Source organism: Lepidochelys kempii, chromosome 4 (assembly GCF_965140285.1).
Source record: "Lepidochelys kempii isolate rLepKem1 chromosome 4, rLepKem1.hap1, whole genome shotgun sequence".
Classification (NCBI taxonomy): domain Eukaryota; kingdom Metazoa; phylum Chordata; order Testudines; family Cheloniidae; genus Lepidochelys; species Lepidochelys kempii.
In genome coordinates, this window is record NC_136383.1 from 34,582,212 (window position 1) to 34,605,396 (window position 23,185).

At 39.4% G+C, this 23,185-nt stretch overlaps 1 protein-coding gene across 28 annotated transcripts in view; it reads left to right on the plus strand.

Moving 5' to 3' along the window:
• ANK2 (ankyrin 2) overlaps window positions 1-23,185 on the plus strand; it is a 566,593-nt gene that overhangs the window by 491,823 nt on the left and 51,585 nt on the right. For 12 of the 28 annotated variants that reach the window (XR_012158530.2, XM_073340925.2, XM_073340929.2 and 9 more), the window contains 7 exons: window positions 1,785-1,826; window positions 2,754-2,789; window positions 16,947-17,171; window positions 18,898-18,996; window positions 20,135-20,289; window positions 21,982-22,193; window positions 22,653-22,857. Coding sequence is in view for 27 of the 28 variants with exons in the window: in XM_073340925.2 (XP_073197026.2) it covers window positions 1,785-1,826; window positions 2,754-2,789; window positions 16,947-17,171; window positions 18,898-18,996; window positions 20,135-20,289; window positions 21,982-22,193; window positions 22,653-22,857 (974 nt within the window). In the remaining variant the exon portion in view is untranslated. The remainder of the gene's footprint in view (window positions 1-1,784; window positions 1,827-2,753; window positions 2,790-16,946; window positions 17,172-18,897; window positions 18,997-20,134; window positions 20,290-21,981; window positions 22,194-22,652; window positions 22,858-23,185) is intronic. The other 16 variants (XM_073340943.2, XM_073340933.2, XM_073340941.2 and 13 more) reach the window with 4 other exon arrangements.

Consider the following 23,185-nt stretch of genomic DNA (forward strand, 5'->3'; position numbering starts at 1 on the left):
AGCCAGTCAGCCAAGAAGCCCCCCTCCTCAAGATGAGAGGCTGAATGCTCACAGCAAGGAGAGGAAAAGGGGGTGTGGGGCATTCCTTAAATAGCAAAAGGTTTTTTCCCTCCTGGCCCTGATAATGTATCTCACAACTTAGGCTGTGGAGGGTGTGTGTATGTATTTTAACCATACATTTGGGGTACATTTACCCAACTCTGTCCTTTTATAGGCTCATCAATCATATGAGTGAAGAACAACAAAACAAAGGTCAGAGATTCTGATAGCCACCTTGGAAACAAGAAAACCTCCTCCTCCTCTGGGAGCTGACACCCCAATAGTGTGCAATAATTTAGTGTAGAACATTTCCCAATTATTTTGCAGAGTTAGTATTCTCTTTATATCTTAATAAACCGGCTTAAAAGGGAAAAATATTGCCACATTATAATTTTACGGCAGAAGGACATCTAACCTCCATTGGAGACAATCAGAGTGTCCTTCTCATTAGGAGACATGCATGAGATGACATGCTCAGCAAAGTTAAGATTGTTTCAATATGTTAGAGACTCTTGGATGCTGTAACCAATGAGAAGGCAAAGACCTATCACTTTTCTGGAAATGCCAGAAAATATAGTCTTTATTTTTTTTAACTTCCTGTCTCTGTGTTAGGAGAGATAAAGGTTTTGGACAGGTTTATGCAGGTCTCTTTAAAGAGTTTTAGTCACACAGTTTACAGTGAGTTTGTAATCTCATTGTGAAAGGGGCATAATGTTTTCATTAGGTTGGAAAGTGAAACACTGAATTTGAAGATCTCTTTCCATTTGCAGTTTTTAGATATTGCTTGTCAATAGCACATTTTTGTATCTTTTTCATCTATCAATGTGGTTTGTAGCAGTGAATGCAACTGGTACAGTTTTAAGGCATGGTACATATGCAAAATTGTTACATTGTACTTGTTTTGTTGGGTTTTGGTGACATGCAAGCAACTCCAGCTTTACTCTTCTGAATTAAGTGATTACCAAAAATCTTCAAGACAAATGTGTATTTAACAGTTGTCTGTTAAATTTAGTTAAATTTATATTACAAACAAACAAAGAGGCAATGTGATCAAGTGGTTAGAGCATGTGGTTAGATCCAAGAAACCTGGATTCTATTACCTACTTTGTTATTAACTTGCCCCTGTGATCTATGGCAAATTTCCACTTAGGGTTTTTCTACCCAGCAATTTAGTGCACTGCAAGCCAGGGTGCGAATCTACGGTGCACAAACTGACCATGTGGACCCTGTTACAGTGCACTAAAAATTCCCTAGTGCACTTTGGTCTACTCCCATTTCAAATAGTAGTACGGTAAAGCACATTATAGAACTTTTAGGACATGGTAGCAAGCTCTACATGGCCAGTTAGTTCATGGCAAGCTAGTGCACAGTAGATTCACACCCAGACTTGCCACACATTGAATCACTGTGTAGACAAGCCCATAACCCCTTTGTGCTTCAGTTTCCTCTCTGTAAAATTGAGATGATAACGCTTACATTTTATATATAAAAAAGCAGATCCTCAGATGAAATGCACTGCATAAGTAAGTGCAATGTATTATTTTTATTATTACATATACACATACATTTATTAAATAGATATTCTGGAAATAGAAGTCTGATTGGTTAATAGACAATCCAAATGCATGTGTGGGGTTGTGTTGGTGAGTTTACCCTCCTGGAAACATTACTTCCATCAGTGGGACTAAAAAACAATAGAGAATCACCAGCTGAAATTGACAAATAATTAGCGTTATCATTCTTAGCTGCCTGTCTGCAAAAAAGGAGATTGGATCATTGCTAACAAGGTAAACTAAATAAATTTAAAGTGTTGTATTTTGAATCCCTTAAATTGTTTCCCTAGTGTGACATTCACTTCCTGGAAATAGTTGTGAAAACAGGACATGGCAGGTAGCAGCTGAGAGTCTTTTTCAAATGTACAAAATTAAATGATATCAGAATACACTGATGCCTTTAACAGGTTATTTAAAACAAAACTCAGGTGTGTTTCATTATAGGCAAAGTTTTGCTGATGTCAAAAGAAGTAAATGACACTGGAGACATCCATAATAAGAAAGTGATGTCAGAAAAGTACATAATTGACCATATAATGTATTATCGGGAACATAAATGGTTAGAAGAATAAGTTTAAAATGTATCACTCTGGAGGGGGAATGAAAGGAGGACCAGAAACATGCTAAGTTGGGGTAAGCTGGAGGACAGAAGGTTCATGATAGGAGACTTGAGAAGAGAGGGTTGCGATGGAATCTTAGCTCCTATGGAATTGATGTCACCAGAATCTCTTGATGAAATTATATTTGAGACATGTAGATACAGAGTTACTCATGTTATGCTGTGGGCCCAATTTTCAAATTTGAACACCTGAACTAGGGAGCACAGTCCCTTATCTGGGTTTCAGATAAGTATTCAGGACTCCAAATGCCCAATTTAGGCACGTGAGTGCCAACCTGAACACTCCAATTCAAAACTGGGATTAAGGCACACATGTACAGAGGATCTGATGACATCCTAAATCATTCTAATTTTGCTGTTGTAGTAACCCGTGGTGTTTGTTTATGCTTATATCCCAAACTTACTTTATCCTCTCCTCATATATACTATATATAGATATATATACAAAGTTATATATTTAAGTCAAAAACCTCTTCTGTTTTCTTCTTATATTTCACTTAATCCATTCTTTTTTTTATGCTAAATGATCTATTCTGTTGCAGCCGCTCCTCTCCATGTCTTGATCATGACAACAGCAGGTGAATGTCTGCATAATTCTGTTAATATGTGGCTCCCCCCCACCTTTTTCATCCTTCTCCTTATTTACCTCACTTCAGGATGCTTTAGTATGTTTGTCCACTCACCCTCGGAATGGCAGTTAAACAGAGCCCTATTTTCCCCACCTACAATGTGTCCCTTTTCTCCCAACGGCGTTACTCCCCTTCATAAGAAAAATGCTTGATACAAAAAGGGTAAAATTGGTCCTATATTCTTAATTCTTGTTTGATTTTATTGATTTAAATTGAATCCTTCATGTTGGTGCCAAGTGCTGCACTAGGTGACTGATTAAATTTTGCTGAGCCACTGATGTGTTTGGTGCTGCACAGAGAATAGCAAATGATGCAATCTCTACCTGAAGGAGATTGTAATCTATTAATAAACTGAGGTCTGGTATATTCATTGGAGATATATTCCCTTCATTTTTTTTAAAACATCACTGTAATGGCAGTTGAAAGATACTTCTAAATTCTCAGATGAATAAAATTATTAGGAAAGTAATGAATCACAAAATCATTTTTAAAGGATGCACACCAACAGTCCTGCTCTTTGTTTAGCATAATAAAAGTATTATCATCAGTGAAGGGTACATTACTGTATGCAAATTCCAATTGTTTCCAGATGCCTTGCAGCTAGAGCCATGTTTTTTGTCCTCCCAGAATGTATTTTCCCCCCATACTATATATAGCTCAGTTTTGACCTGATTCAGCACTCACTGAAGAAATTGAAAAGTCTCCCGTTAACTTCAGCAGGCATTGGGGATCAAGGCCTTGATTCTTAGTATCTTTGAATGTGACCTTTGGATCAGTTTTCTTGTCCAGTTTTAAACTTGAGAATTGCTGAAGCAGCCTGATAAAACTATTTGTTTCTACTTTTTTCATGCTCTGACTAACTCTGAATGCTGCTATCTCCTTGTTTCCCTGTTTCTTATATTAGTTAAGATGCCTTAGAAAATTTCTTAAATGTACCTATGGTGGATATAGTTCAGTGATGACTGTTATTGTTTCATGCTATATGATGAGAAGCATGTGCCTTACTAACTCAATTGAAGAATCATTTCTGAACTGACTGTATAATGAGGGTGTATTGCTTTTGCATTTTCAGTTTTTATGTTCATTTTAACATTAACCACAGCCTGTTTTAGAAAGACTCTTCAGGGAGCTGTGTTTGCATGGCTGTTCAAATGGTTCTGCAGACAGAGATGTGCGGCTGAGCCCCAGCAATCTGGTATTCATTGCTATCTGAAGAGACTAACTCTTAGCAAACAGTTTACAAAACAATGACACTTAGCAAAGCCCCAAAATAATGTCTTCTCTTCCCCCAAATAAAGGTCTAGCCATTCTTTATTTCGTTGTTTATTTCTCTGCTGTATTTTTAAGTGGGCACAGAAATAGTTTGTTTACATGTTATTGTCATACCAAGAAAATCAGACCAGGAAATAACTTAGGGGTTGTTTACGTGAACATTTAATTTGCAGCAAGCCAGGCTGTGAATCTTACCCCACACTAGTCTGCCATGCAGACCATGCTGATGGACACTAACAGTTCCTTAGTGTGTTTTGACCTACCCTGCTTTGAAATTGTTAGTGCATGTCAGTAGGGTCCACGTGGGTAGTTCTTGTGTAGGAGGCTAGTGCAGGGTAGATTTACCCCTGAGCTTGCTCCAAACTAAATGTTCCTGTAGACAAGCCCTTAGTGTCACAGCAGAAGGTGCGCAATACAAAGATTCCTTGGAACCGCATCTCAGCTCTTCATGTTCTCAAGGTAGATACATTGAACACCATGCATTTTGTATGTTTCTTGCAAATGAGACTATAAAAAAAACCAACAAGCTGACAAAGGTTTGGTCTGTTTTGTGTGGAAAGCTTTGCAGACATCTTGTAAGAGTAATGGGCTTGCTCTCATGGGCTTAGCCAAAATGACTGCTCTTCCTCAGTGGGGTAATATGTATATATTTGTGAATTGCTATAGGATCCTTTGGAATAAAAGGCCTTATGTAACTGGTAACTACTATCTCTTCCTTACACCACGTTAACATTTGATTATAAAATTTTGGCCTACATTTGTATTTGCATAATTTTGTTTACATAGACCATTATTTGTGCCTTTTTAAAGCACGGTTTATAGGTAGGGGACAGAATTTACATACAGAAATCCCATTAGTCCCAAAGAGTTTTGTATGTAAATTCTGTCACATTTGCCTGAGTGATAGTGTTTGAAAATGGTGTGTGCAGAGTTGCAAGCACAAAGATGGAAGCTTCATTGAGGCAGCTTTAATGATCTGGACCATAAAGCTTGAATATTATATTTACACAATACTATGACCTACCTCCATGAAGTATATAAAATTACCTTTATGGCTTTCATGCATCTCACATATCAACTCCTCCCAAATATAGTTCCAGTCAATTAGGACCTACATAGTGGACAAAATTTAGCAGTTAAACCCCTGTATAAGTGAGGGCAACTTCACTGATGTCAATGGGCTGAATTTGATACATTAAGTAGAGTGGACATTGGTTGGTCTCACCTGTAACTGTTCTTGCCAGAACAGTATGTCTTAGCCTCCTCCCATGGAATACCCAACTTATATCATATTTCCTGAAGAGTATTTGCTTTTCGTCCCTTTAATTGCTTTTCATCTTCTCTTCATCTTTTCATCTACTACAACTCCCCCTAATAAGGAGAATTTCACTATCTTGCCCTGAAACTTCCTTTTCGCTCTGATTTGGGCCATAACAAGCACTTGACATTTGTTTGCAAGCATGATTAATCCTAAACTCTAGGAAGCACAGCTTAGTAACTGTGCTGGTTGATCCAGTCCTGCAAGACTATATAGACGTTAGGGTCATAGCCTACGTTTGCTAAGCTTCATTTCCAGCTTTTTTCTTTAAAACTTTGCCAGAAAATGAAACATATTCAAAAATTGTCCATCCCTACCTCCAGGAAAGTTTACCTTCTTGTTAGTGCAGTCAATTCTCTTGACACATGTATATTTTGACTTCATTGCTTTAACTCCTGAATTGCTGCCATCTTGGATCAGGACTCAATTAAAGTTTAAATAGAACATAATTCTAATAAAACAGGTTTCAGAGGAACAGCCGTGTTAGTCTGTATTCGCAAAAAGAAAAGGAGTACTTGTGGCACCTTAGAGACTAACCAATTTATTTGAGCATGAGCTTTCGTGAGCTACAGCTCACTTCATCAGATGTTTACCGTGGAAACTGCAGTTTCCACGGTAAACATCTGATGAAGTGAGCTGTAGCTCACGAAAGCTCATGCTCAAATAAATTGGTTAGTCTCTAAGGTGCCACAAGTACTCCTTTTCTTTTTTCTAATAAAACAAATACATCTACCCGCACTTAAGAAATACAGTTCCATGAGATGTATTTATTACAGGAGGGACCTTTAAAACATGGTGTGTGACAGATTTCTTCAGCTATATATAGAGATGTAAAACTAGAAAAGATTCATCTAGCCCATTGCTGTGTTGATACAGGTATGTTTCTTTCAGTGTTTTGTGTACTCTAGGGCTCAAAAGAAGGCATTCCTATCACTCACTTGAGAGAGATCTTTCTGAAAGAGTCTTCATGGTTAGAAGTTTCTCTTATATTTGTATTAACTTGACGCCATTCAATTTCATCCCATTGCCCCGGCTATACCCCCAATACCATCCTAATACCTCTTCTTTACTGTTTTTACACCCTTAAAATGACTATAGATATTATATCTCCCATATTCATCAGTTTCTGTAAATTAGTTTAGTTCTTTTGACCTTTCCCCATAAATCAATCTCTCCAGATATTCTCTGACTTCCCTTTTACAACATATCTATGGTACTGAATAGGCATGGACCCCAGCCATGAAATTCAGGTTTGGGTATGAATTTTGACCCAACTCCTTTCAAGTTCTGTAAGCTTGGAATTGGGGTACCATTGTGCAGAGAGAGAGAGAGAGATTACTAAATGTGGATCTTAAGTTTGATCCAGATTTTGATAGCTCTGCCCACTTCAAAACTTAGGACTCTAGCCCATCTCTAGTACTAAGTGTCCAGAACTGTGCATAATATTTTAGGTATGATCTCACCAGAATCATACAGAAAGGTACTATTAACTCTCTAGTCTGTGAAATAATGCATGCATATGTCTAAATTTGCAAAGGCTTTTTATTTTGCTGCGATAACAAATAGCAAAGTCATACATAATTAGCTGTTCTCTATTACTCATAATTCTCCTTTGGTGTACAGTATTCCAGTTTCTTCCTTCCTACTCAATATCAGTTTCAGATTACTCTTCCATAGATACACTGATCATTAGCTTGCATTTATCTAATTTTGTTATTTCTTGCTCACAGTCTTAACCCTTATTTTATTCTTATGTCTTCACTGGTGTTTGAATCACCTTCCAATCTAGAATCATCTATGAATGTAAATAATATGCTGTTTTCTCATCCTCTAGATCACTAATAAAATATCAAATTAAGCACCGTCCCTGCAGCATCTTCCTCCAACTCAATACATTGCTGTTGATCATTAACTTTTGTTCACAGTCCCTCAGAAAATGTTTACTCAGTATGACACCGTTTGACTTTTTATGTAAAAGTTTCTGAATCAGAACATTGAACACATTATTAAAATCTGTTACAAACTAGTGGGTGAAGCTGTAAAGTAATTAGATTTTGAAAAGCAATTAATTTTCCATCATGATTTGTTTTTATTCAACCCCCATGCCTTTGTTTTTACCAAACCCATAATTGCTTATGACTATTATAATCTAGAAGGTTACTGGGTTTTCTTCCTCTTAATATTTTTTCCATGATTATACTCTGGATAGAGGTTAGCCTTATTGGATGTAATTGTCAGGGTTGCTTATTTTATTCCCATTTTTAGAAGACTGGTATGACATTTGATTTTTGATATACATCTGCTGCCTCCTTCGTTCTCCAGGATTTTTTTTTTCAAAATTATTTACCAGTGATTTAATAAATTCATTGTTTCATTACTTTAAAACTCTTAAGCCATGTAGGGTGAAATCCTGGCCCTATTGAAATCAATAGAAATATCATCCACACTTGCTGATTTGCATATATTCCACTTACCATGTATTCTTGGACCATTTTAGGCCTGATCCTTCACCATTGAAATAAGTGAAATGTTTCTCATCGACTTCAGTGAACAGGGCTGGCCTTACCATGAGGTGAACTGAGGCAGCCGCCAGGTGCCAGACTGGAAGGGGGGAGGGGCGCCACTAGGACCCAGAGTGTAGAAAATTGTGTCTGCTGCTGGTGCATGTGTATTCTCTCTGCTCTTAGGGATGGTGGAGTGCTGTGCTGGAGGAAGGAGGGCACAAGAGACATAACAGGCAGGCAGGAGAAAAGGTGAGAGGGAATAACAAAAAGCAGCAGGAGCTGCAGGGAGAGAGGAGGAGGAGGAGCCTTTTATGTACCTTTCTAGCACCACAAGGAGCCTGGACTGATTAACACCAGCTTCTCAGGGAGCTTCCTGTTTCCTGCTGCTTCCCTGAACCCACTTGAGGAGAACAGGCAGTCAACTGAAGTAGTAGGAGCCAGTTAGGCCCTTAAGACGCGGATATCTTCCCTCACTCAGACCCTGCTACCAGCCTGCTTATTTGTCCCCTTCAATTGAGTGTTGAGAGCCACTATAGCTGGCACAGAACAGCAGTCATGAGTGAAAGAAGAAAACGCCCCTCTGGTGTTCAGAAAAAGAAAGAAAGCAAAGGAAGCTTTTCTATCTAAGCAGGAATGAGCTATCTCCTATCTAAGCAGGAAGGAGGTCCTGGGCTACGTAGACACAAATGTTCACGGTGAGCCTTCCAGCCCCAGTGAGTAAGTAAGTGGTGAGGAGATGCCTGATCTTCCAGTTAGTCAAGAGTGCAGGTGACCTGGCAGCTACTGCAGCATCCATATCTCCATCTCAAATGGATGTAGCCATGCACATTCCTGAAGAAAAGTGTAGATCAGAGAAGAGTGTGGTGGAGGCGCAAGAAACAGCTGCTGCTGAGTTTAGTTCCTTAAGTCTAGATGATCCAGGACTGTGGACCCACTTGAGCAGTAGCCTGAGGGACTTCCATGTACTGCATGGGCCACAGCAAGTGAAAAACTTCATGTTCCCCAAAAACAATGAAAATAGAAGTTTCCATCCAACACATTACTGGCGTGAAAACCACAATGGTGACAAAGTGGAGAGGCCATGGCCTATGTACTCAAAAACCCAGAATGCTGCATACTGTTTGTGTTGCAAACTCTTCCAGTCTAATGCTCCAGCCACATTGGGTTCTACAGGAACAAAGGACTGGAAAAATCTGGCTAGAAACCTGGCATGCCATGAGAAGGCAGCAAATCACCAGAAAGCATTTCATAGATGGAAAGAGCTTGAGATGAGACTAAGGTTAAAGGCCACCATAGATGATCAGCATCAAGAGAAGATTGCTCTTGACTGGCAAAGTGTTCTGAAAAGGCTTATTGCCATGGTAAGAATACTTGCTACCCGAAACCTAGCACTTCGTGGCACTTCAGATCAGCTGTATGTGCCAAACAATGGAAACTTCCTTAAAATTGTGGAGCTGATGGCTGATTTTGATGCTGTACTCCAGGAGCATCTAAGAAGAGTCACCACCCAAGAAATGTACACACACCACTACCTTGGAAAAACAATTCAAAATGAGATCATACAGTTGCTGGCAATAAAAGTCAAGCAGAAGATTGTGGCAGATCTGAAGTCAGCAAGATATTACTCTGTTGAAACAATAGTAAAGAATAAAATTGTCAGACACATAGAAGAACATAAATTGTTGTGCAAAAGTCAACATGGTTTCTGTAAAGGGAGATCATGTCTTACTAATCTATTAGAGTTCTTTGAGGGGATCAACAAACATGTGGACAAGGAGGATCCAGTGGACATAGCGTACTTAGATTTCCAGAAAGCCTTTGATAAGGTCCCTCACCAAAGGCTCTTACGTAAATTAAGTTGTCATGGAATAAGAGGGAAGATCCTTTCATATTGAGAACTGGTTAAAAGACAGGGAACAAAGGGTAGGAATAAATGGTAAATTTTCAGAATGGAGAGAGGTAACTAGTTGTGTTCCCCAAGGGTCAGTCCTAGGACCCAATCCTGTTCAACTTATTCATAAGTGATCTGGAGAAAGGAGTAAACAGGGAGGTGGTGAAGTTTGCAGATGTTACTAAACTGCTCAAGATAGTTCAAACCAAAGCAGACTGTGAAGAACTTCAAAAAGATCTCACAAAACTAAGTGATTGCGCAACAAAATGGCAAATGAAATTTAATGTGGATAAATGTAAAGTAATGCACACTGGAAAAAATAACCCCACTATACATACAATATGATGGGGGCTAATTTAGCTCCAACTAATCAGGAAAAAGATCTTGGAGTCATCGTGGATAGTTCTCTGAAGACGTCCACGCAGTATGCAGCAGCAGTCAAAAAAGCAAATGAGATTTTTGGAATCATTAAAAAAGGGATAGAGAATAAGATGGAGAATATCTTATTGCCCTTATATAAATCCATGGTATGCCCACATCTTGAATACTGCATACAGATGTGGTCCCCTCATCTCAAAAAAGAGATATATACTGGTATTAGAAAAGGTTCAGAAAAGGGCAACTAAAATGATTAGGGGTTTGGAATGGGTCCCATATGAGGAGAGATTAAAGAGGCTAGGACCTTTCAGCTTGGAAAAGAGGAGACTAGGGGGGGATATGATAGAGGTATTGTACGGGAAGACTTTGACAAACCAGTAAAGTGCCTGAAACCACTATGGCTTATTGCTAAAAGCAGCCAAGTCAGCAGGCTGTAAATTGACCAAGTCAGCAGGCTTAGCTTAACCAAGGCAGGAGGGGAGGGGGGTCTTTAGGTGCCACAGAGAGGGCAGCTTGACCCCGTGTCCTTCCTGATAAGAATTGTGTTGAAGTGGCTGATACATGCATAGAGGAGCAGGATGTGCCCCAGGAATATCTATTGGGGGCCTCAAGGCTGCAAACTCTGGAAAAACCCACACCTGGTTAATCAATAATCAGAAGGAACCTTTTGTTGGACCACTGAAACTGCTTGTAACAAGTTTTCTTTAAGGGGCATGTCTAATGTATAAATAAGGGGAAAAAGTTTGAGGTAGTTGGACTCTTTTTGGACTCTCCCTCTGGATACATCTTGCAGTCCCCATTGGCAGATGAAAGATTTGGCCACTGGAAGCTGGCCGCTGTGCCACTCGAGAGCCACACTCAGCTTTGGTAATTATCAAAGGTTGGGGGTGTTTTACTAACCTTTTGCGGAAGTGTGTAAGTGCTTGAGACTAAGTAAAGTTTAGCTTTAAGTGAAAGCACTTTTGCATTGTCCTGTTTGTACCAGCCGGCTATTGGTCGGACGGCCATGTCTCCCCTGATTTATTTCCTGACACCACCTCGCACAGAGTAAACGTTACCAAGAGCTTTGGGTTGAAAGAACCCCGGGTAACAGTATATAAAATCATGAGTGGTGTGGAGAAAATGAATAAGGAAAAGCTATTTACTTTTTCCCATAATATAAGACCTCGAGACCACCAAATGAAATTAATGGGTAGCAGGTTTAAAACAAATAAAAGGAAGTCCTTCTTCACTCAGCGCACAGTCAACCTGTGGAACTCCTTGCCTGAGGAGGTTGTGAAGGCTAGGACTATAACAGGGTTTAAAAGAGAACTGGATAAATTCATGGAGGTTAAGTCCATTAATCGCTATTAGCTAAGGAATGTTGTGCCTAGCCTCTGTTTGTCAGAGGGTGGCGATGGATGGCAGGAGAGAGATCACAAAATCATTACCTGTTAGATTCACTCCCTCTGGGGCACCTGGTATTGGCCACTGTCGGTAGACAGGATACTGGGCGGGATGGACGTTTGGTCTGACCCAGTATGACCTTTCTTATGTTCTGTTATTCTGGACTGCACACCTGACATCAGCCATACGGATCAAATGACTTCAATGGTGCGTTTTGTAACAACAGAACCTAGTGAAAATGTCCCTGCAATGGTGACTGTCAGAGAGCATTTTCTAGATGTTGATGATACTACAGGAGCTGGTATGACAAATGTGCTTCTTAAAAAGCTGGAAGATATGGGAATTGCGATAGCTGACATGACAGGTCAGGGCTATGATAATGGTGCCAACATGGGAGGAAAGAACAGAGGAGTGCCGACACGGATCCGAGAGTTAAACCCTCGAGCTTTTTTTGTCCCATGCAGTTCTCATTCATTAAACTTGGTGGTCAGTGATGCAGCATCAGCATCTAGTGAGGCTGCTAAATATTTTAATGTAATTCAAAGCATCTATGTATTTTTCTCTGCATCAACTCATCGATGGCAAATTTTGAAGCAACATTTGGGAACATCCTCTCTGACACTGAAACCACTGAGTGCCACACGATGGGAAAGTCGAGTGGAGGCGAAAAAGCCTATCCAACACCAAATTGGGAAGAATGGATGATGCCAGAGTTGCCATTATGGAGGATAATGCTATGACAGGAACTGTTCATGAGAGAACAGTGGTAGAGGGAAATGGAATCACCAGAAACATACATAACTTCGAATTTCTGTGTGGTTTAGTGTTGTGGCATGACATACTGTTTGAAATAAATGTTGTAAGCAAAAGACTCCAAGGTGTTGACCTTGATATGTCTGGAGCAATGGAACAACTGGACAAAGCAAAGTCATACCTACAGTCTTACCGGTCAGACGAAGGATTTCAAAACATTCTGAAGAGTGCACAGAAGTTGGCAGAAGAACTTCACACTGAGGCTGTTTTCCCACCCATTCAAGAATACAAGAGTCACCGAAGAAGAAGACATTTTGATTACGAGGCACGGGATAATCCCATAAGAGACCCCAAACAACAATTCAAAGTTGAATTCTTTAACCAGGTGCTAGGTTGTGCAATACAGTCAGTTGAAGAACTTTTCATGCAGCTCAAGGAACACAGCAGTATATTTGGGAAGTTGTATGATATTCCAAAACTCCTCGCTATACCTGAAGAAGACCTACACCAGCAATGCAGGGCACTAGAGACAGTGTTGACACATGATGACATGCGCGATATTGATGCGAGTGATTTAGGTGATGAACTGAAAGCCCTTTCAAGATACATTTCAGCAGGATCAACTCCAAAGGCTGTTCTGGAATATATGTGCACAAATAAGGTGACCACCCTCTTTCCAAATGCTTTTGTTGCTCTGCACATACTTCTAACGTTCCTGTAACAGTTGCCAGTGGAGAACGCAGCTTCTCCAAGCTGAAGTTAATAAAAACACATCTACGCTCCACAGTGACACAGGAGAGGCTGTTCGGCCTTGCAACCATCTCAGTAGAGCATGAGCTGGACCAGACTGTGGACTTTCAGGAAGCAGTTCAAATCTTTGCAACCAAGAAGGCACGGAAAGCACCACTTTGGTCATTCAAACAGATAAAAATGCCAGTGTTTACTACGCAGACAAGAAAAGTTACATTTGCTGTTCAGGTGTTTGAAAGTTAAGTGTTACTTAATGTTTTTGAACAAGGCGTTTTAAGTTGTTCGTTTTCCTTTATTGGGGTAGGTAGCAGAGCAGTACCATGAGAGAAGCAGAACAGGAAGAAGGCAGAATTGAGTCCTTTCAAAGTTTTGGCCCAAGCGAGGGAGCATGGGGGCATCATTTGAGCTCCCCGCCTCAGGTGCCAAAATGTTGTGGGCCGGCCCTGTCAGTGAAAGCAGGATTAAGCATTTTATTAATGGCTGTATTAACAAAATCAGCTATTACTTCTGAATTGTCAATGTCCCTAGTCCGCTGATGCTTTTTTACTCTCGTTATCTTTATATCCTCTCTCAAATGTGCCTTTCTTGGCCTATTTCTGTTTTTGAGGATAGTAGCTGGCCTTACTAATAAATATTTGGGATCTTTCTCTTGCTTATTCCAGCTGCTAGATACCCTAAATAAACGGAAGACTGACAAGTTAGTTTGCTTCATGCTTTTATGTCTTTGGCTGAGAAGGGTTGAAGTTAAATAGCTAGTATTTTGCACCTGTGACGCTCATTAGAGACACAGACCATACTAGAATTGTAAGTTGACCTTCAGTAGATCTTGGATGTTCCAGTGGATGGAACACAGGGGCTGCTACTATATTACTTGTGAACATGCTGCAAAATTCCAGTATAAATAAGAATGTTGAAAAAAGAGATATTTGTCCTATTTCTAACTTCACTTTTACACCACTGATTTGTTGTCTAAACAAATATCCTCTTCCAGGGCTACTTCACAGGTATACAGGCTGTCTGTTTCATGGGAAAGCATCATAATTTCAGTTCATTTCTCATTTTTTAGCTTATCTGAAAACTTTCACTCCTTAGAAAGCTTCACTTAAAAAGAAAGTACCACCTGTGAAAATAGCAGAGGCCAGTATTGCTATTGTAGCAGGGATTCCTTGATTGGGTACTATGCCATATGCATTATTAGGGATGTTGAATTATTATTTATGGATATTATTATCTATTTATTTGTATTTCAGTAGCAGCCCCAGTGTGCACAGTGATGTTGACACACAATGTGCGATGAATTGCTTAATTTCTAAGAAAAAGATTTTCATTGGGAATAAAGTATTCCCTGAATGAAAGGAAAAAAATTGTTGACTCCATTATCATTTACTATTAGTTGACCATCTTGAGCACTTGTTGAATAATGAAAAAAATTGTATTAATGATTAGTTCACTTGAAAAAAAATGCCAAAATTAATTCAGTAAATTATTTGCACCAAATAATTCAGCCAGCTCTAATAACAGTGGTAGCAGTTTCTGTAGTTGTTCACAATATTAACACCAGATTGTGAACTCCTTATGCCGTCCCAGAACTTAGGCTGTTGTTAAATACATTTCTAAAGCATTCTTCATCATTGAATTTTAGGCTGATTCTCAGAGACAAAAGTCACAAACATTTTCATTCATTTATTATAAAGGTGACACAAAAACTGCATCTAGATAATGACTTTGTTTTATCTTGGAAAGACAATCACATAGCATTATTGTAAAAGTTGAGCAACTAGCATCCTTGATTTCCTCTTTCATCCCTATTCATAAATATATATATATAACACTAAACTATATCTAGAATGGATTAAGATAGGTAGAGTCCTTTCTTCAAAAATGAACCCTAAGGAATTAAAGCTGTAAATACTTGTTCATTTTTGTTTGTTTTTTGTTAAAACCACAGAAACCATCAGTCCCCTGAGGAATGAGATAATAGTTGTACTCCATAGGGTATTACACTAAACAAAATCTAGAGGTATATGAATGGTGGTAGACTAGGAGACTGCATGTGTGGGAAGGAGTGGGAAGTCTCTTCATATGGCATCCATGGTGCATGGCGTGCTTTAGATTGGCAGGTTGTGGCTCCTTCCTCTCATTCATTTTTATGACGTGACTTGCACGGAGTGTTGGGTGTTCTGTTTTAACAGCATGTGGAATGAATTGTAAATGTTTTGATAATGAATGGATTCAAATATTTGTAATACCGAGTGACCCCAGAGAGTGAAAAATATCTGTATTTGTCTCTCATGTGGTAAGATTTTTTTATTGCAGGTCTCTCCGTGCAGATGTTAGTATTTGTGTGAATCCCTGTCTGATGACTAGTGTAGTCCTAAAAGTAGGTCTGGTATTATCCTGCCTCATGTACTTTCCCTACTCTCGCTGCAGCAAGCCGGCCTCTCCACCCCCAGGGCAGTGATGATGATAAGTCATGAAACTAAACAATATAAAATTTAAAGTAGCCATTTTTTCTAGGGTTTTGTATGTTTCACAGAAATGGCTTTAATTAAGCTGTGTCCCAGATCGCAGCACAACTATCAAAATCAGCACATTGTCTAGTCATGACTGAACAAAGTGGGCTATAGGTAGGAGAAAGGAAAAAAATAAAGGCAATTTATCTCAAGCCATGAGGGACCTCCTTGCCACAGATGTCTTCCTGCCACTGTAGGGTGTCCTACAGAGACGTATTAACATTGTGTATATATAGTAAGAGAGAAAAAGCAGAAATTTATAAATAAACCCATTACAGAATGGTTACCACCTGCTCACATCTCCACATCTTTCTGTAGTTGTCTTATCCTTATATAACAGAGGCACACTGGGACAGTATCCTAATTGACAACAAGCCCATCTCACATTCGATTATATGCCATTCTCTCTGTATAAGGAAATGATTTTAGTAGAAGAATCCCATCCTTATTTTCTCCTGTCCTGTTTTGTCTTTGGAAAGGGTAAGGAGAAAAGTGGGCATCTGAAATGTAGTAAGAAGTAGTGTTTATCTTGTTAAAAGTCAATATAGTCACTTTTTAAAAAAAAGTGAATTGAAATCTTGAAGATTATTTTTCTTCTCTCTAGTCAGTTTGTCATGATATCATATAGTGAAAAGTTTTTAAGAAATGCTAAATGTTAAAGAGATAGGGAGACATTCATACTTGATATAAAGAGCTACAACTCCCACTGGTTTTAATAGGAGTTGTAACTGCTTACTCCAGAACAAAATTTGACTCATAATCTGTGAATTACATAATTTTAGGAGTTTTAGTTACATCAGACTACTAAAAAAATTATACTGATCTTTCAAAAAATCAGAATTGCCTTTATATTATTGCATTAGTAAGCCATTTTCCTTTAATAATATATATTAAAATTGTATACTATACATGTGTGTGTATCATGCCCATCTTACATTGCAATGACACTAGTGGTAGAAATATGCCAGATAGCATTGCGGAAAAATATATAATATGAAAATGTGTATATCGATATATATATGTATAAAATAAAGACACTTGGTCATGACGCTATATTTTATATATGGTATATTTCTTCCAGCAGTTGCATTGCAAAATAAGAGTGTTGCTATGAAAAGCTCTTAAGATAAATATTTTTAGTGCAAGCCATCAGGGATGTTAGCATGAATTAGTGCTACATATACAAAAGGGGAGTTGGTTTTTTTAACTGTACGGATTAAGAAAGTGCCCTAGATATATAGTTTGTTACATTTTGGAAGAAAACCATTTGGAACAGAACTGAAGTGATTTTGCTTTGGCTAATACACTTTCCAGTCATATCTAATATAAATTTATTTTCAGCTTCCTGGTTAGCTTCATGGTGGATGCCCGTGGTGGTGCCATGCGAGGTTGCAGACACAACGGGTTAAGGATCATTATTCCTCCTCGGAAATGCACTGCCCCAACACGAGTAACCTGCAGATTGGTCAAACGTCATAGACTGGCCACCATGCCGCCGATGGTGGAAGGAGAAGGTCTGGCCAGCCGCCTGATTGAAGTTGGACCTTCTGGTGCTCAGTTTCTTGGGTAAGACTTTCTGTTTGACCGAAATGAAAATGATAGGTATAGCTCCATCTGTTTGCAGATTGCACTGGGGTAGCCCCTGCTTCAAGATTTAAATGGAAAATGTCTGTTTAGTATACTGTTACATATTGATCATAACATTATAGGGCCCCTAGTGCAAATCAGCGATTAGTTTGTCAGCAATTCACTTAGCTTGTATGCCTTTTCATTTGAAAACACTGATTTTTTTAACCACTAACACTAAGGTTTAGTGTGCTTCCTCGAATAAGTTTATTAATCAGTGCCGTGCTAGTAAAATGGAAATCGCATTGCTGTCAGTGTTAGGCAATTCATACTCTATTTATATCATCCACAGTTAAGGCATGAATAACAAATAGCACAGCACTGATCTAAAACCAAATTTAAAGCCTGCTACAGATACAGCACAAGTTAAAGCTACTTATAGTAGAAACTTGTGTTTTGTCTATAGGCCTGCTGTCAATAATTTGGACTATCTGGGAAGCACAAGCTTTTGATTTTTCTGGGGTTAAAATTGCAAGTTCAAACAATAGGACAACTCAGGAATTCTTTAGCAGTTTATTTTGTCCTATGTTGCAATACCCAATAGAAAGATCAGAACTGCAACTACTGCTGTGCTTGTTTTAGCAATTTTCTGCTGAAACCAGCCGTTCTCCACACTTTTGTTTGTTTTACCAGCTACTCTCCTTATCAACTGTAGCATCCAAAAATGGATGATTGAAGGAACCCCTCCAATAGAGTGAATGGCTTCAGTTGGAAACTGACGAATGAAGTTATGAAAGGCAACAGTTTAAATCCATTTTGAGACAATTCAATTGTAGTTAAGTCCTGTCATGTAAAGGTAATCAGCAGAGCCACCTTCTGAAATTATATCTGGAGGAATGAGCTTGAGGAAGAGTGAGAGGTGGTTTGATGTTTTTTAAAAATACATTGAATCAAGTATGAGAGGGGAAAGTATCCATGCTTGTTCCCAATATTTTATTGATGCTGTTCTTTAATAATGGATCAGGAAGGGTTATGAAACACTGGGAACATAAAGCTAGAGGCCAGTCCTCTTCTGTGACAAATAGGGTGCTCCTAGGTTTCAGATGCATCAGCAGAAAAGCTGCCAAACAAAATACTAATTTGATATTCTCTTCTAATCTAGGTCAGTTCTTATCAAAAACCAAATTTAAAATACCAGCAGAATACCTCTGCTGTCACAATAATTATTTCTCTAATCTTCTCTCCTTCCCCACATTCACACTAACATGCAGTACCTTTTATTTTTTTAAATGGTCCCTCCATCCAATGAGGAATCTCAATAAAAATTCATCTGAATAACACACATGCATACGTTAGTCAGAGTTTTTGTGTCGCTCCTGATAGGTTTATCCCCTACTAATGGGCATTTTTCTGGGTGGCGTCCTGGCAGTGAAATCAGGTATTGTGTACTGTACCTGCCAACACAAATATTACTGTACTACACTGACACATCCATTCTAAGAGCCGGATTCTGCTCCCATTAAGTTCAATGACAAAACTTCCATTAACATTAATGGAAGCATTTCATTAATTTCTATCAGCAGTGGGACACAACTAAGGCAGAACCTTATTCAGTGTTTCACCTAATTCTACTCTGTTGACCAGACAGTGGCACTGGGGTTCTGAAAAAAACATACATAAAGCTTATTTATGTTCTTTCTTTCACTGCTGCTTTGGATGTACTCAGTAAACTTCATCTGCCTACGGCTCCTCCCCCACTTAATGAGGGAGAAAGCTTGGTCAGCCGAATCCTTCAGCTGGGGCCTCCTGGGACCAAATTCCTTGGGTAGGAGAGACTTAAAACAAATTGATGGATGCTGGCCTCCCCTTTCTTCTCCTTCTCCTGCAATATGATTTATTTTTTTATGTCATTGTGCCCATGACATTGTCCCTTTCTATGATTTGAAATTTTGTATATCTAACCTTTAGTGGACCATTTTCCAATCCTTGTGGTATGTGGTTTTTGTTTTGGTGGTATGTTTATATCTTTTTTGTAAAGTTCTGTGACCTTCATTTTTGTTTTAGCATGAGATCTTCCTAGCTGTAAAATGTGCCAGCTGTTTTGTGCTTGATGTCTGTAGCAAAGCAACCTGGATTGGAACTAAAAAGAATCTTCTGTGCGTGTGTCTATTTTGCACCCATTGCTACCAAACCAATAATAATATGTTATATGTTGGATATAATATAACATAGTATGAATAAGCATGACACTTATCAAGTACATGATGGCCTATATCATTATGCACTCGTGAGGTATATGTATAGTGCATATTTATATTTTCTTACAGAGTGTAGAAAATACCAGAGTTATGAGTGTGTGTATATATATACACACACACACACATATATATTTACGTGTGTTCATAATGAAACAAATTCTTATCTCCTCTACACTAGTAGAAATCCAGATTAATGTTGATGTAAAATCAGCATAAGTGAGAGATTAATCAAGCCCATTGACTTCAGTGACATTATTCTGATTTTCACTAGTATACCAGATTAGAATTTGTCCCACTGTCTGTATATACTGCAGTGGATTCTCTTTGAAATGAGATTGGACAGGTTAACACACATGGTGGCGACAGCTAAAATGAGCACGAGTTTTAGTAATTTTATCAGTTTGTAACAACACTCTAAAATCTCTGTTCAAACTACTGCTTCCTTACTGAGTGCTGTCAGTGTGTACCTTCAGTGTGTAAAGAGATGTATGCACATCTAAACTGTCCTACCGTACATACTGAGTCCTTATAAAAAGCGAAGATGCTCTAGTGACCCACTGATATGCTGTTCAGGATTGCACCCAACTATGCTGGAGAAGTGGGTAGAATTCCAGGTTACTTTGTAACAGACTGAATGGATTGCTGTTACTTCTGTTTCTTCCTTTCTCACCCATATACATTTAATGTGCTGTGTTGCTGTGTCAGGCCTGTGATCGTGGAGATCCCCCATTTTGCAGCTCTGCGTGGGAAAGAGAGAGAGCTGGTAATCCTGCGCAGTGAGAATGGGGACAGCTGGAAGGAGCATTTCTGTGAATATACCGAGGATGAACTGAATGAAATCCTCAATGGAATGGATGAAGGTACTCAGTGCTGGGACAAGGGTGAGGTGGGGGTTGAAGAAGAAAACAGAGGAATTAAAATGATCCTTTGTATTATTTCTGTATCTGGGGAAGACCTAGTTTATCTCCTCTCTGATTGACTGCCTCACTACTGACCTTCTCTCCAGAGGCCATGTTGCCACATTCTGCTGATGTTTCACAGGAGTCACAGTGGAACATCATAACATGCTTAGTATACATGGCAGTGCTGGGGGTATATGTGTGCTGACATCCTAGCACATTTACAAGCATCAAAGAGGCAAAATATGTCTGGTATTATCTGGTAAAGAGCAGTTCTTCTTTGGGTGCTGGTCCTTAAGTGTATTCTACATGTGTGCACGTGAATACATGTGTGCCATGCGCCTGAGTCCAGAGGTTGGCCACCACATATGCGCAGTAGGTCTCCTCATGCTCCCAACCGATGGAATAAGAGCCAGTGTGGGCCGATGCCTCTTCAGACCCTCTTTCTCAGTTCACGCTTCTGCTGTGGATGCAGCAATGGTATCTGCAGTACCACAAGCATCTTTGCCTCCGGCTTCCTGGCTCACTCCCACCTCCAGTCTGAGCGCTGCTTGCCAATAACCCCAATGTGGAATGGACATAAGAATCAGCACTTGAAGAAGAAATGGAGGTTACTTCCTGTAACTGGAGGTTCTTTGAGATGTGTGGTCTCTATCTCTGGATTCCACTTCCCACCCTCTGTCCCGCTGCTTCGAAACCTGTTGGATTTGTGGTAAGAAGAGGGACTGGAGAGATTTCAGCCTGCGCTGGCTCTTATATCTTCAGTCACAAGCATGAGGAGACACCTACTGCATATGTGGTGGCCAATGGACACTACTTGTAAGAATTTCTGGATTCGGGTGCATGCATACCCACATGTGGAATACACATAGGGACCACACATCTCGAAAAACTTCCAGTGACAGTAAGTAACCTCCATATATAAAACTTCTTAGTGTTTAACTCCCTTTTGGTACATGAATTCCCATGCCCTTTTCACAATACTAAACTAAGAGCTTCCTTCGCAAATATCTCACCATGCTGTATTTTATTACCTTTATGGAAGGCTGCTTGTTTGGAGGGGCTGAGTAATCACAGATACTATTGCAACTTGAGGGGATAGTAATAACTCCATAGTGGCACTGACCATGATCTACGGCAGGGAGATGGGCTTTGTGCTGTAGTTGAGGATGTACCTGAAGGATGCATTTTAGTTTTTAGAAAGGCTATACTTAGATCTTCATTCAGTGTGGTACTTGAGCATGTGCCTAACATTAAGCTTGTGAGTAATACTATTGAACTGAATGGGACTGCCTATGTGCTTAAATCACATACTTAAGTAACTCACTGATTGGAGCTTTGTGCTGTTGATGTTATCCTTGGCCTTCAAGTAGGTACATAGTGTAAAGATCAGCTCAAATCAAAGTTCTTGATTTATATGTCCCCCACATTACAGGAAAGTAAAGATCTTGTTCTGAATTAGGTGTTTTGGGCTATCTCTAATTCCCCACTCCCTTCAGAATTCTGACTTTTACTGTTTTTGCTTTAAATTTCAAAGGTCTTTAAAGCTTTTCACCTTTATTTGCTATGTATGTATAGCTTTTCTTGTCTGGAAATTGCTGTGTTGGCTCTATGAAATTCTCGTTGTGTGAACCTGACTCATTTTTCACTTAGTACTTGACACTCCAGAGGAGCTTGAGAAGAAGCGTATCTGCCGTATCATCACCAGGGATTTCCCACAGTACTTTGCAGTGGTGTCCCGGATCAAACAGGACAGCAACCTCATTGGACCTGAGGGAGGTGTGCTTAGCAGCACTGTAGTACCACAAGTGCAGGCAGTCTTTCCAGAGGGCGCACTAACCAAGCGAATTCGTGTTGGCCTCCAGGTACAGAGAAGCAGTGACAAGGCTTATTACACCTTCCTCATTGGCTTTTCATTTGAGCCATGACCCTGGTAAAACAATACATTTTCTATATTGCATAGTCAGCAGACAGCTGAACAATTACATCAGCTCACCATTTGCCCACTGCTATCTAAAATGCCACTACAGCAAAATAAAAATTGTGGGAGAGAGAGTCAGGTCTAGAAGCTAGAGCAAGATAGTGAGAGTCAGATTTCTTGAGTTTTATTCATGACTCTGTAAGTGACTGACTGTCGGATATTGGGCAAGTCACTTAACCTCTCTGTGCTACAATGGTAATGCTAACGTAGTTCACAAAGGAGTTGTGGGATTTAATTACGACTTGCTATATAACACTGGCAGGGGTCAGATACATTCATTTACATCTTCATTAAGCTACATTTCCATATTGTTTATTCATTTTTGTCTTGTTACTTTGGAAAGGCCCAACCTATGCACAATGAACTTGTAAGGAAGATTTTAGGGAACAAGGCAACCTTCAGTCCTATAGTCACCCTGGAGCCAAGAAGGAGGAAATTCCACAAGCCAATCACAATGACTATTCCTGTCCCCAAAGCCTCGAGTGATGGGATGATGAATGGTTATGGGGGAGAAACACCCACTTTAAGATTACTGTGCAGCATAACAGGTAGGCTTAGTGCACTAGAGTTTTGTATGTGATGCAGACTCTTGAGATCACAAAGTGTTGTTGGTCAAATGTATTAAAAGATTACATTGACATAAATCTCTGTAAAATCTTTACTGGGGGCTGTGATATGAAAATAAACTGCATTCATTCCACTGGAGTGGAGCTGATATTTCACCACTTGGGAGAACAGCAGCAATATTGTATATTTTTCTCCATGCTGTATAGCCCCATGCTTTTCACTTCTTAGCATTTTCTTCATTGGTTCTGTTTATGGAGCACCATATTCTGGTCAATGATGTCCAAACATTCATGACACATAAGGAAACAC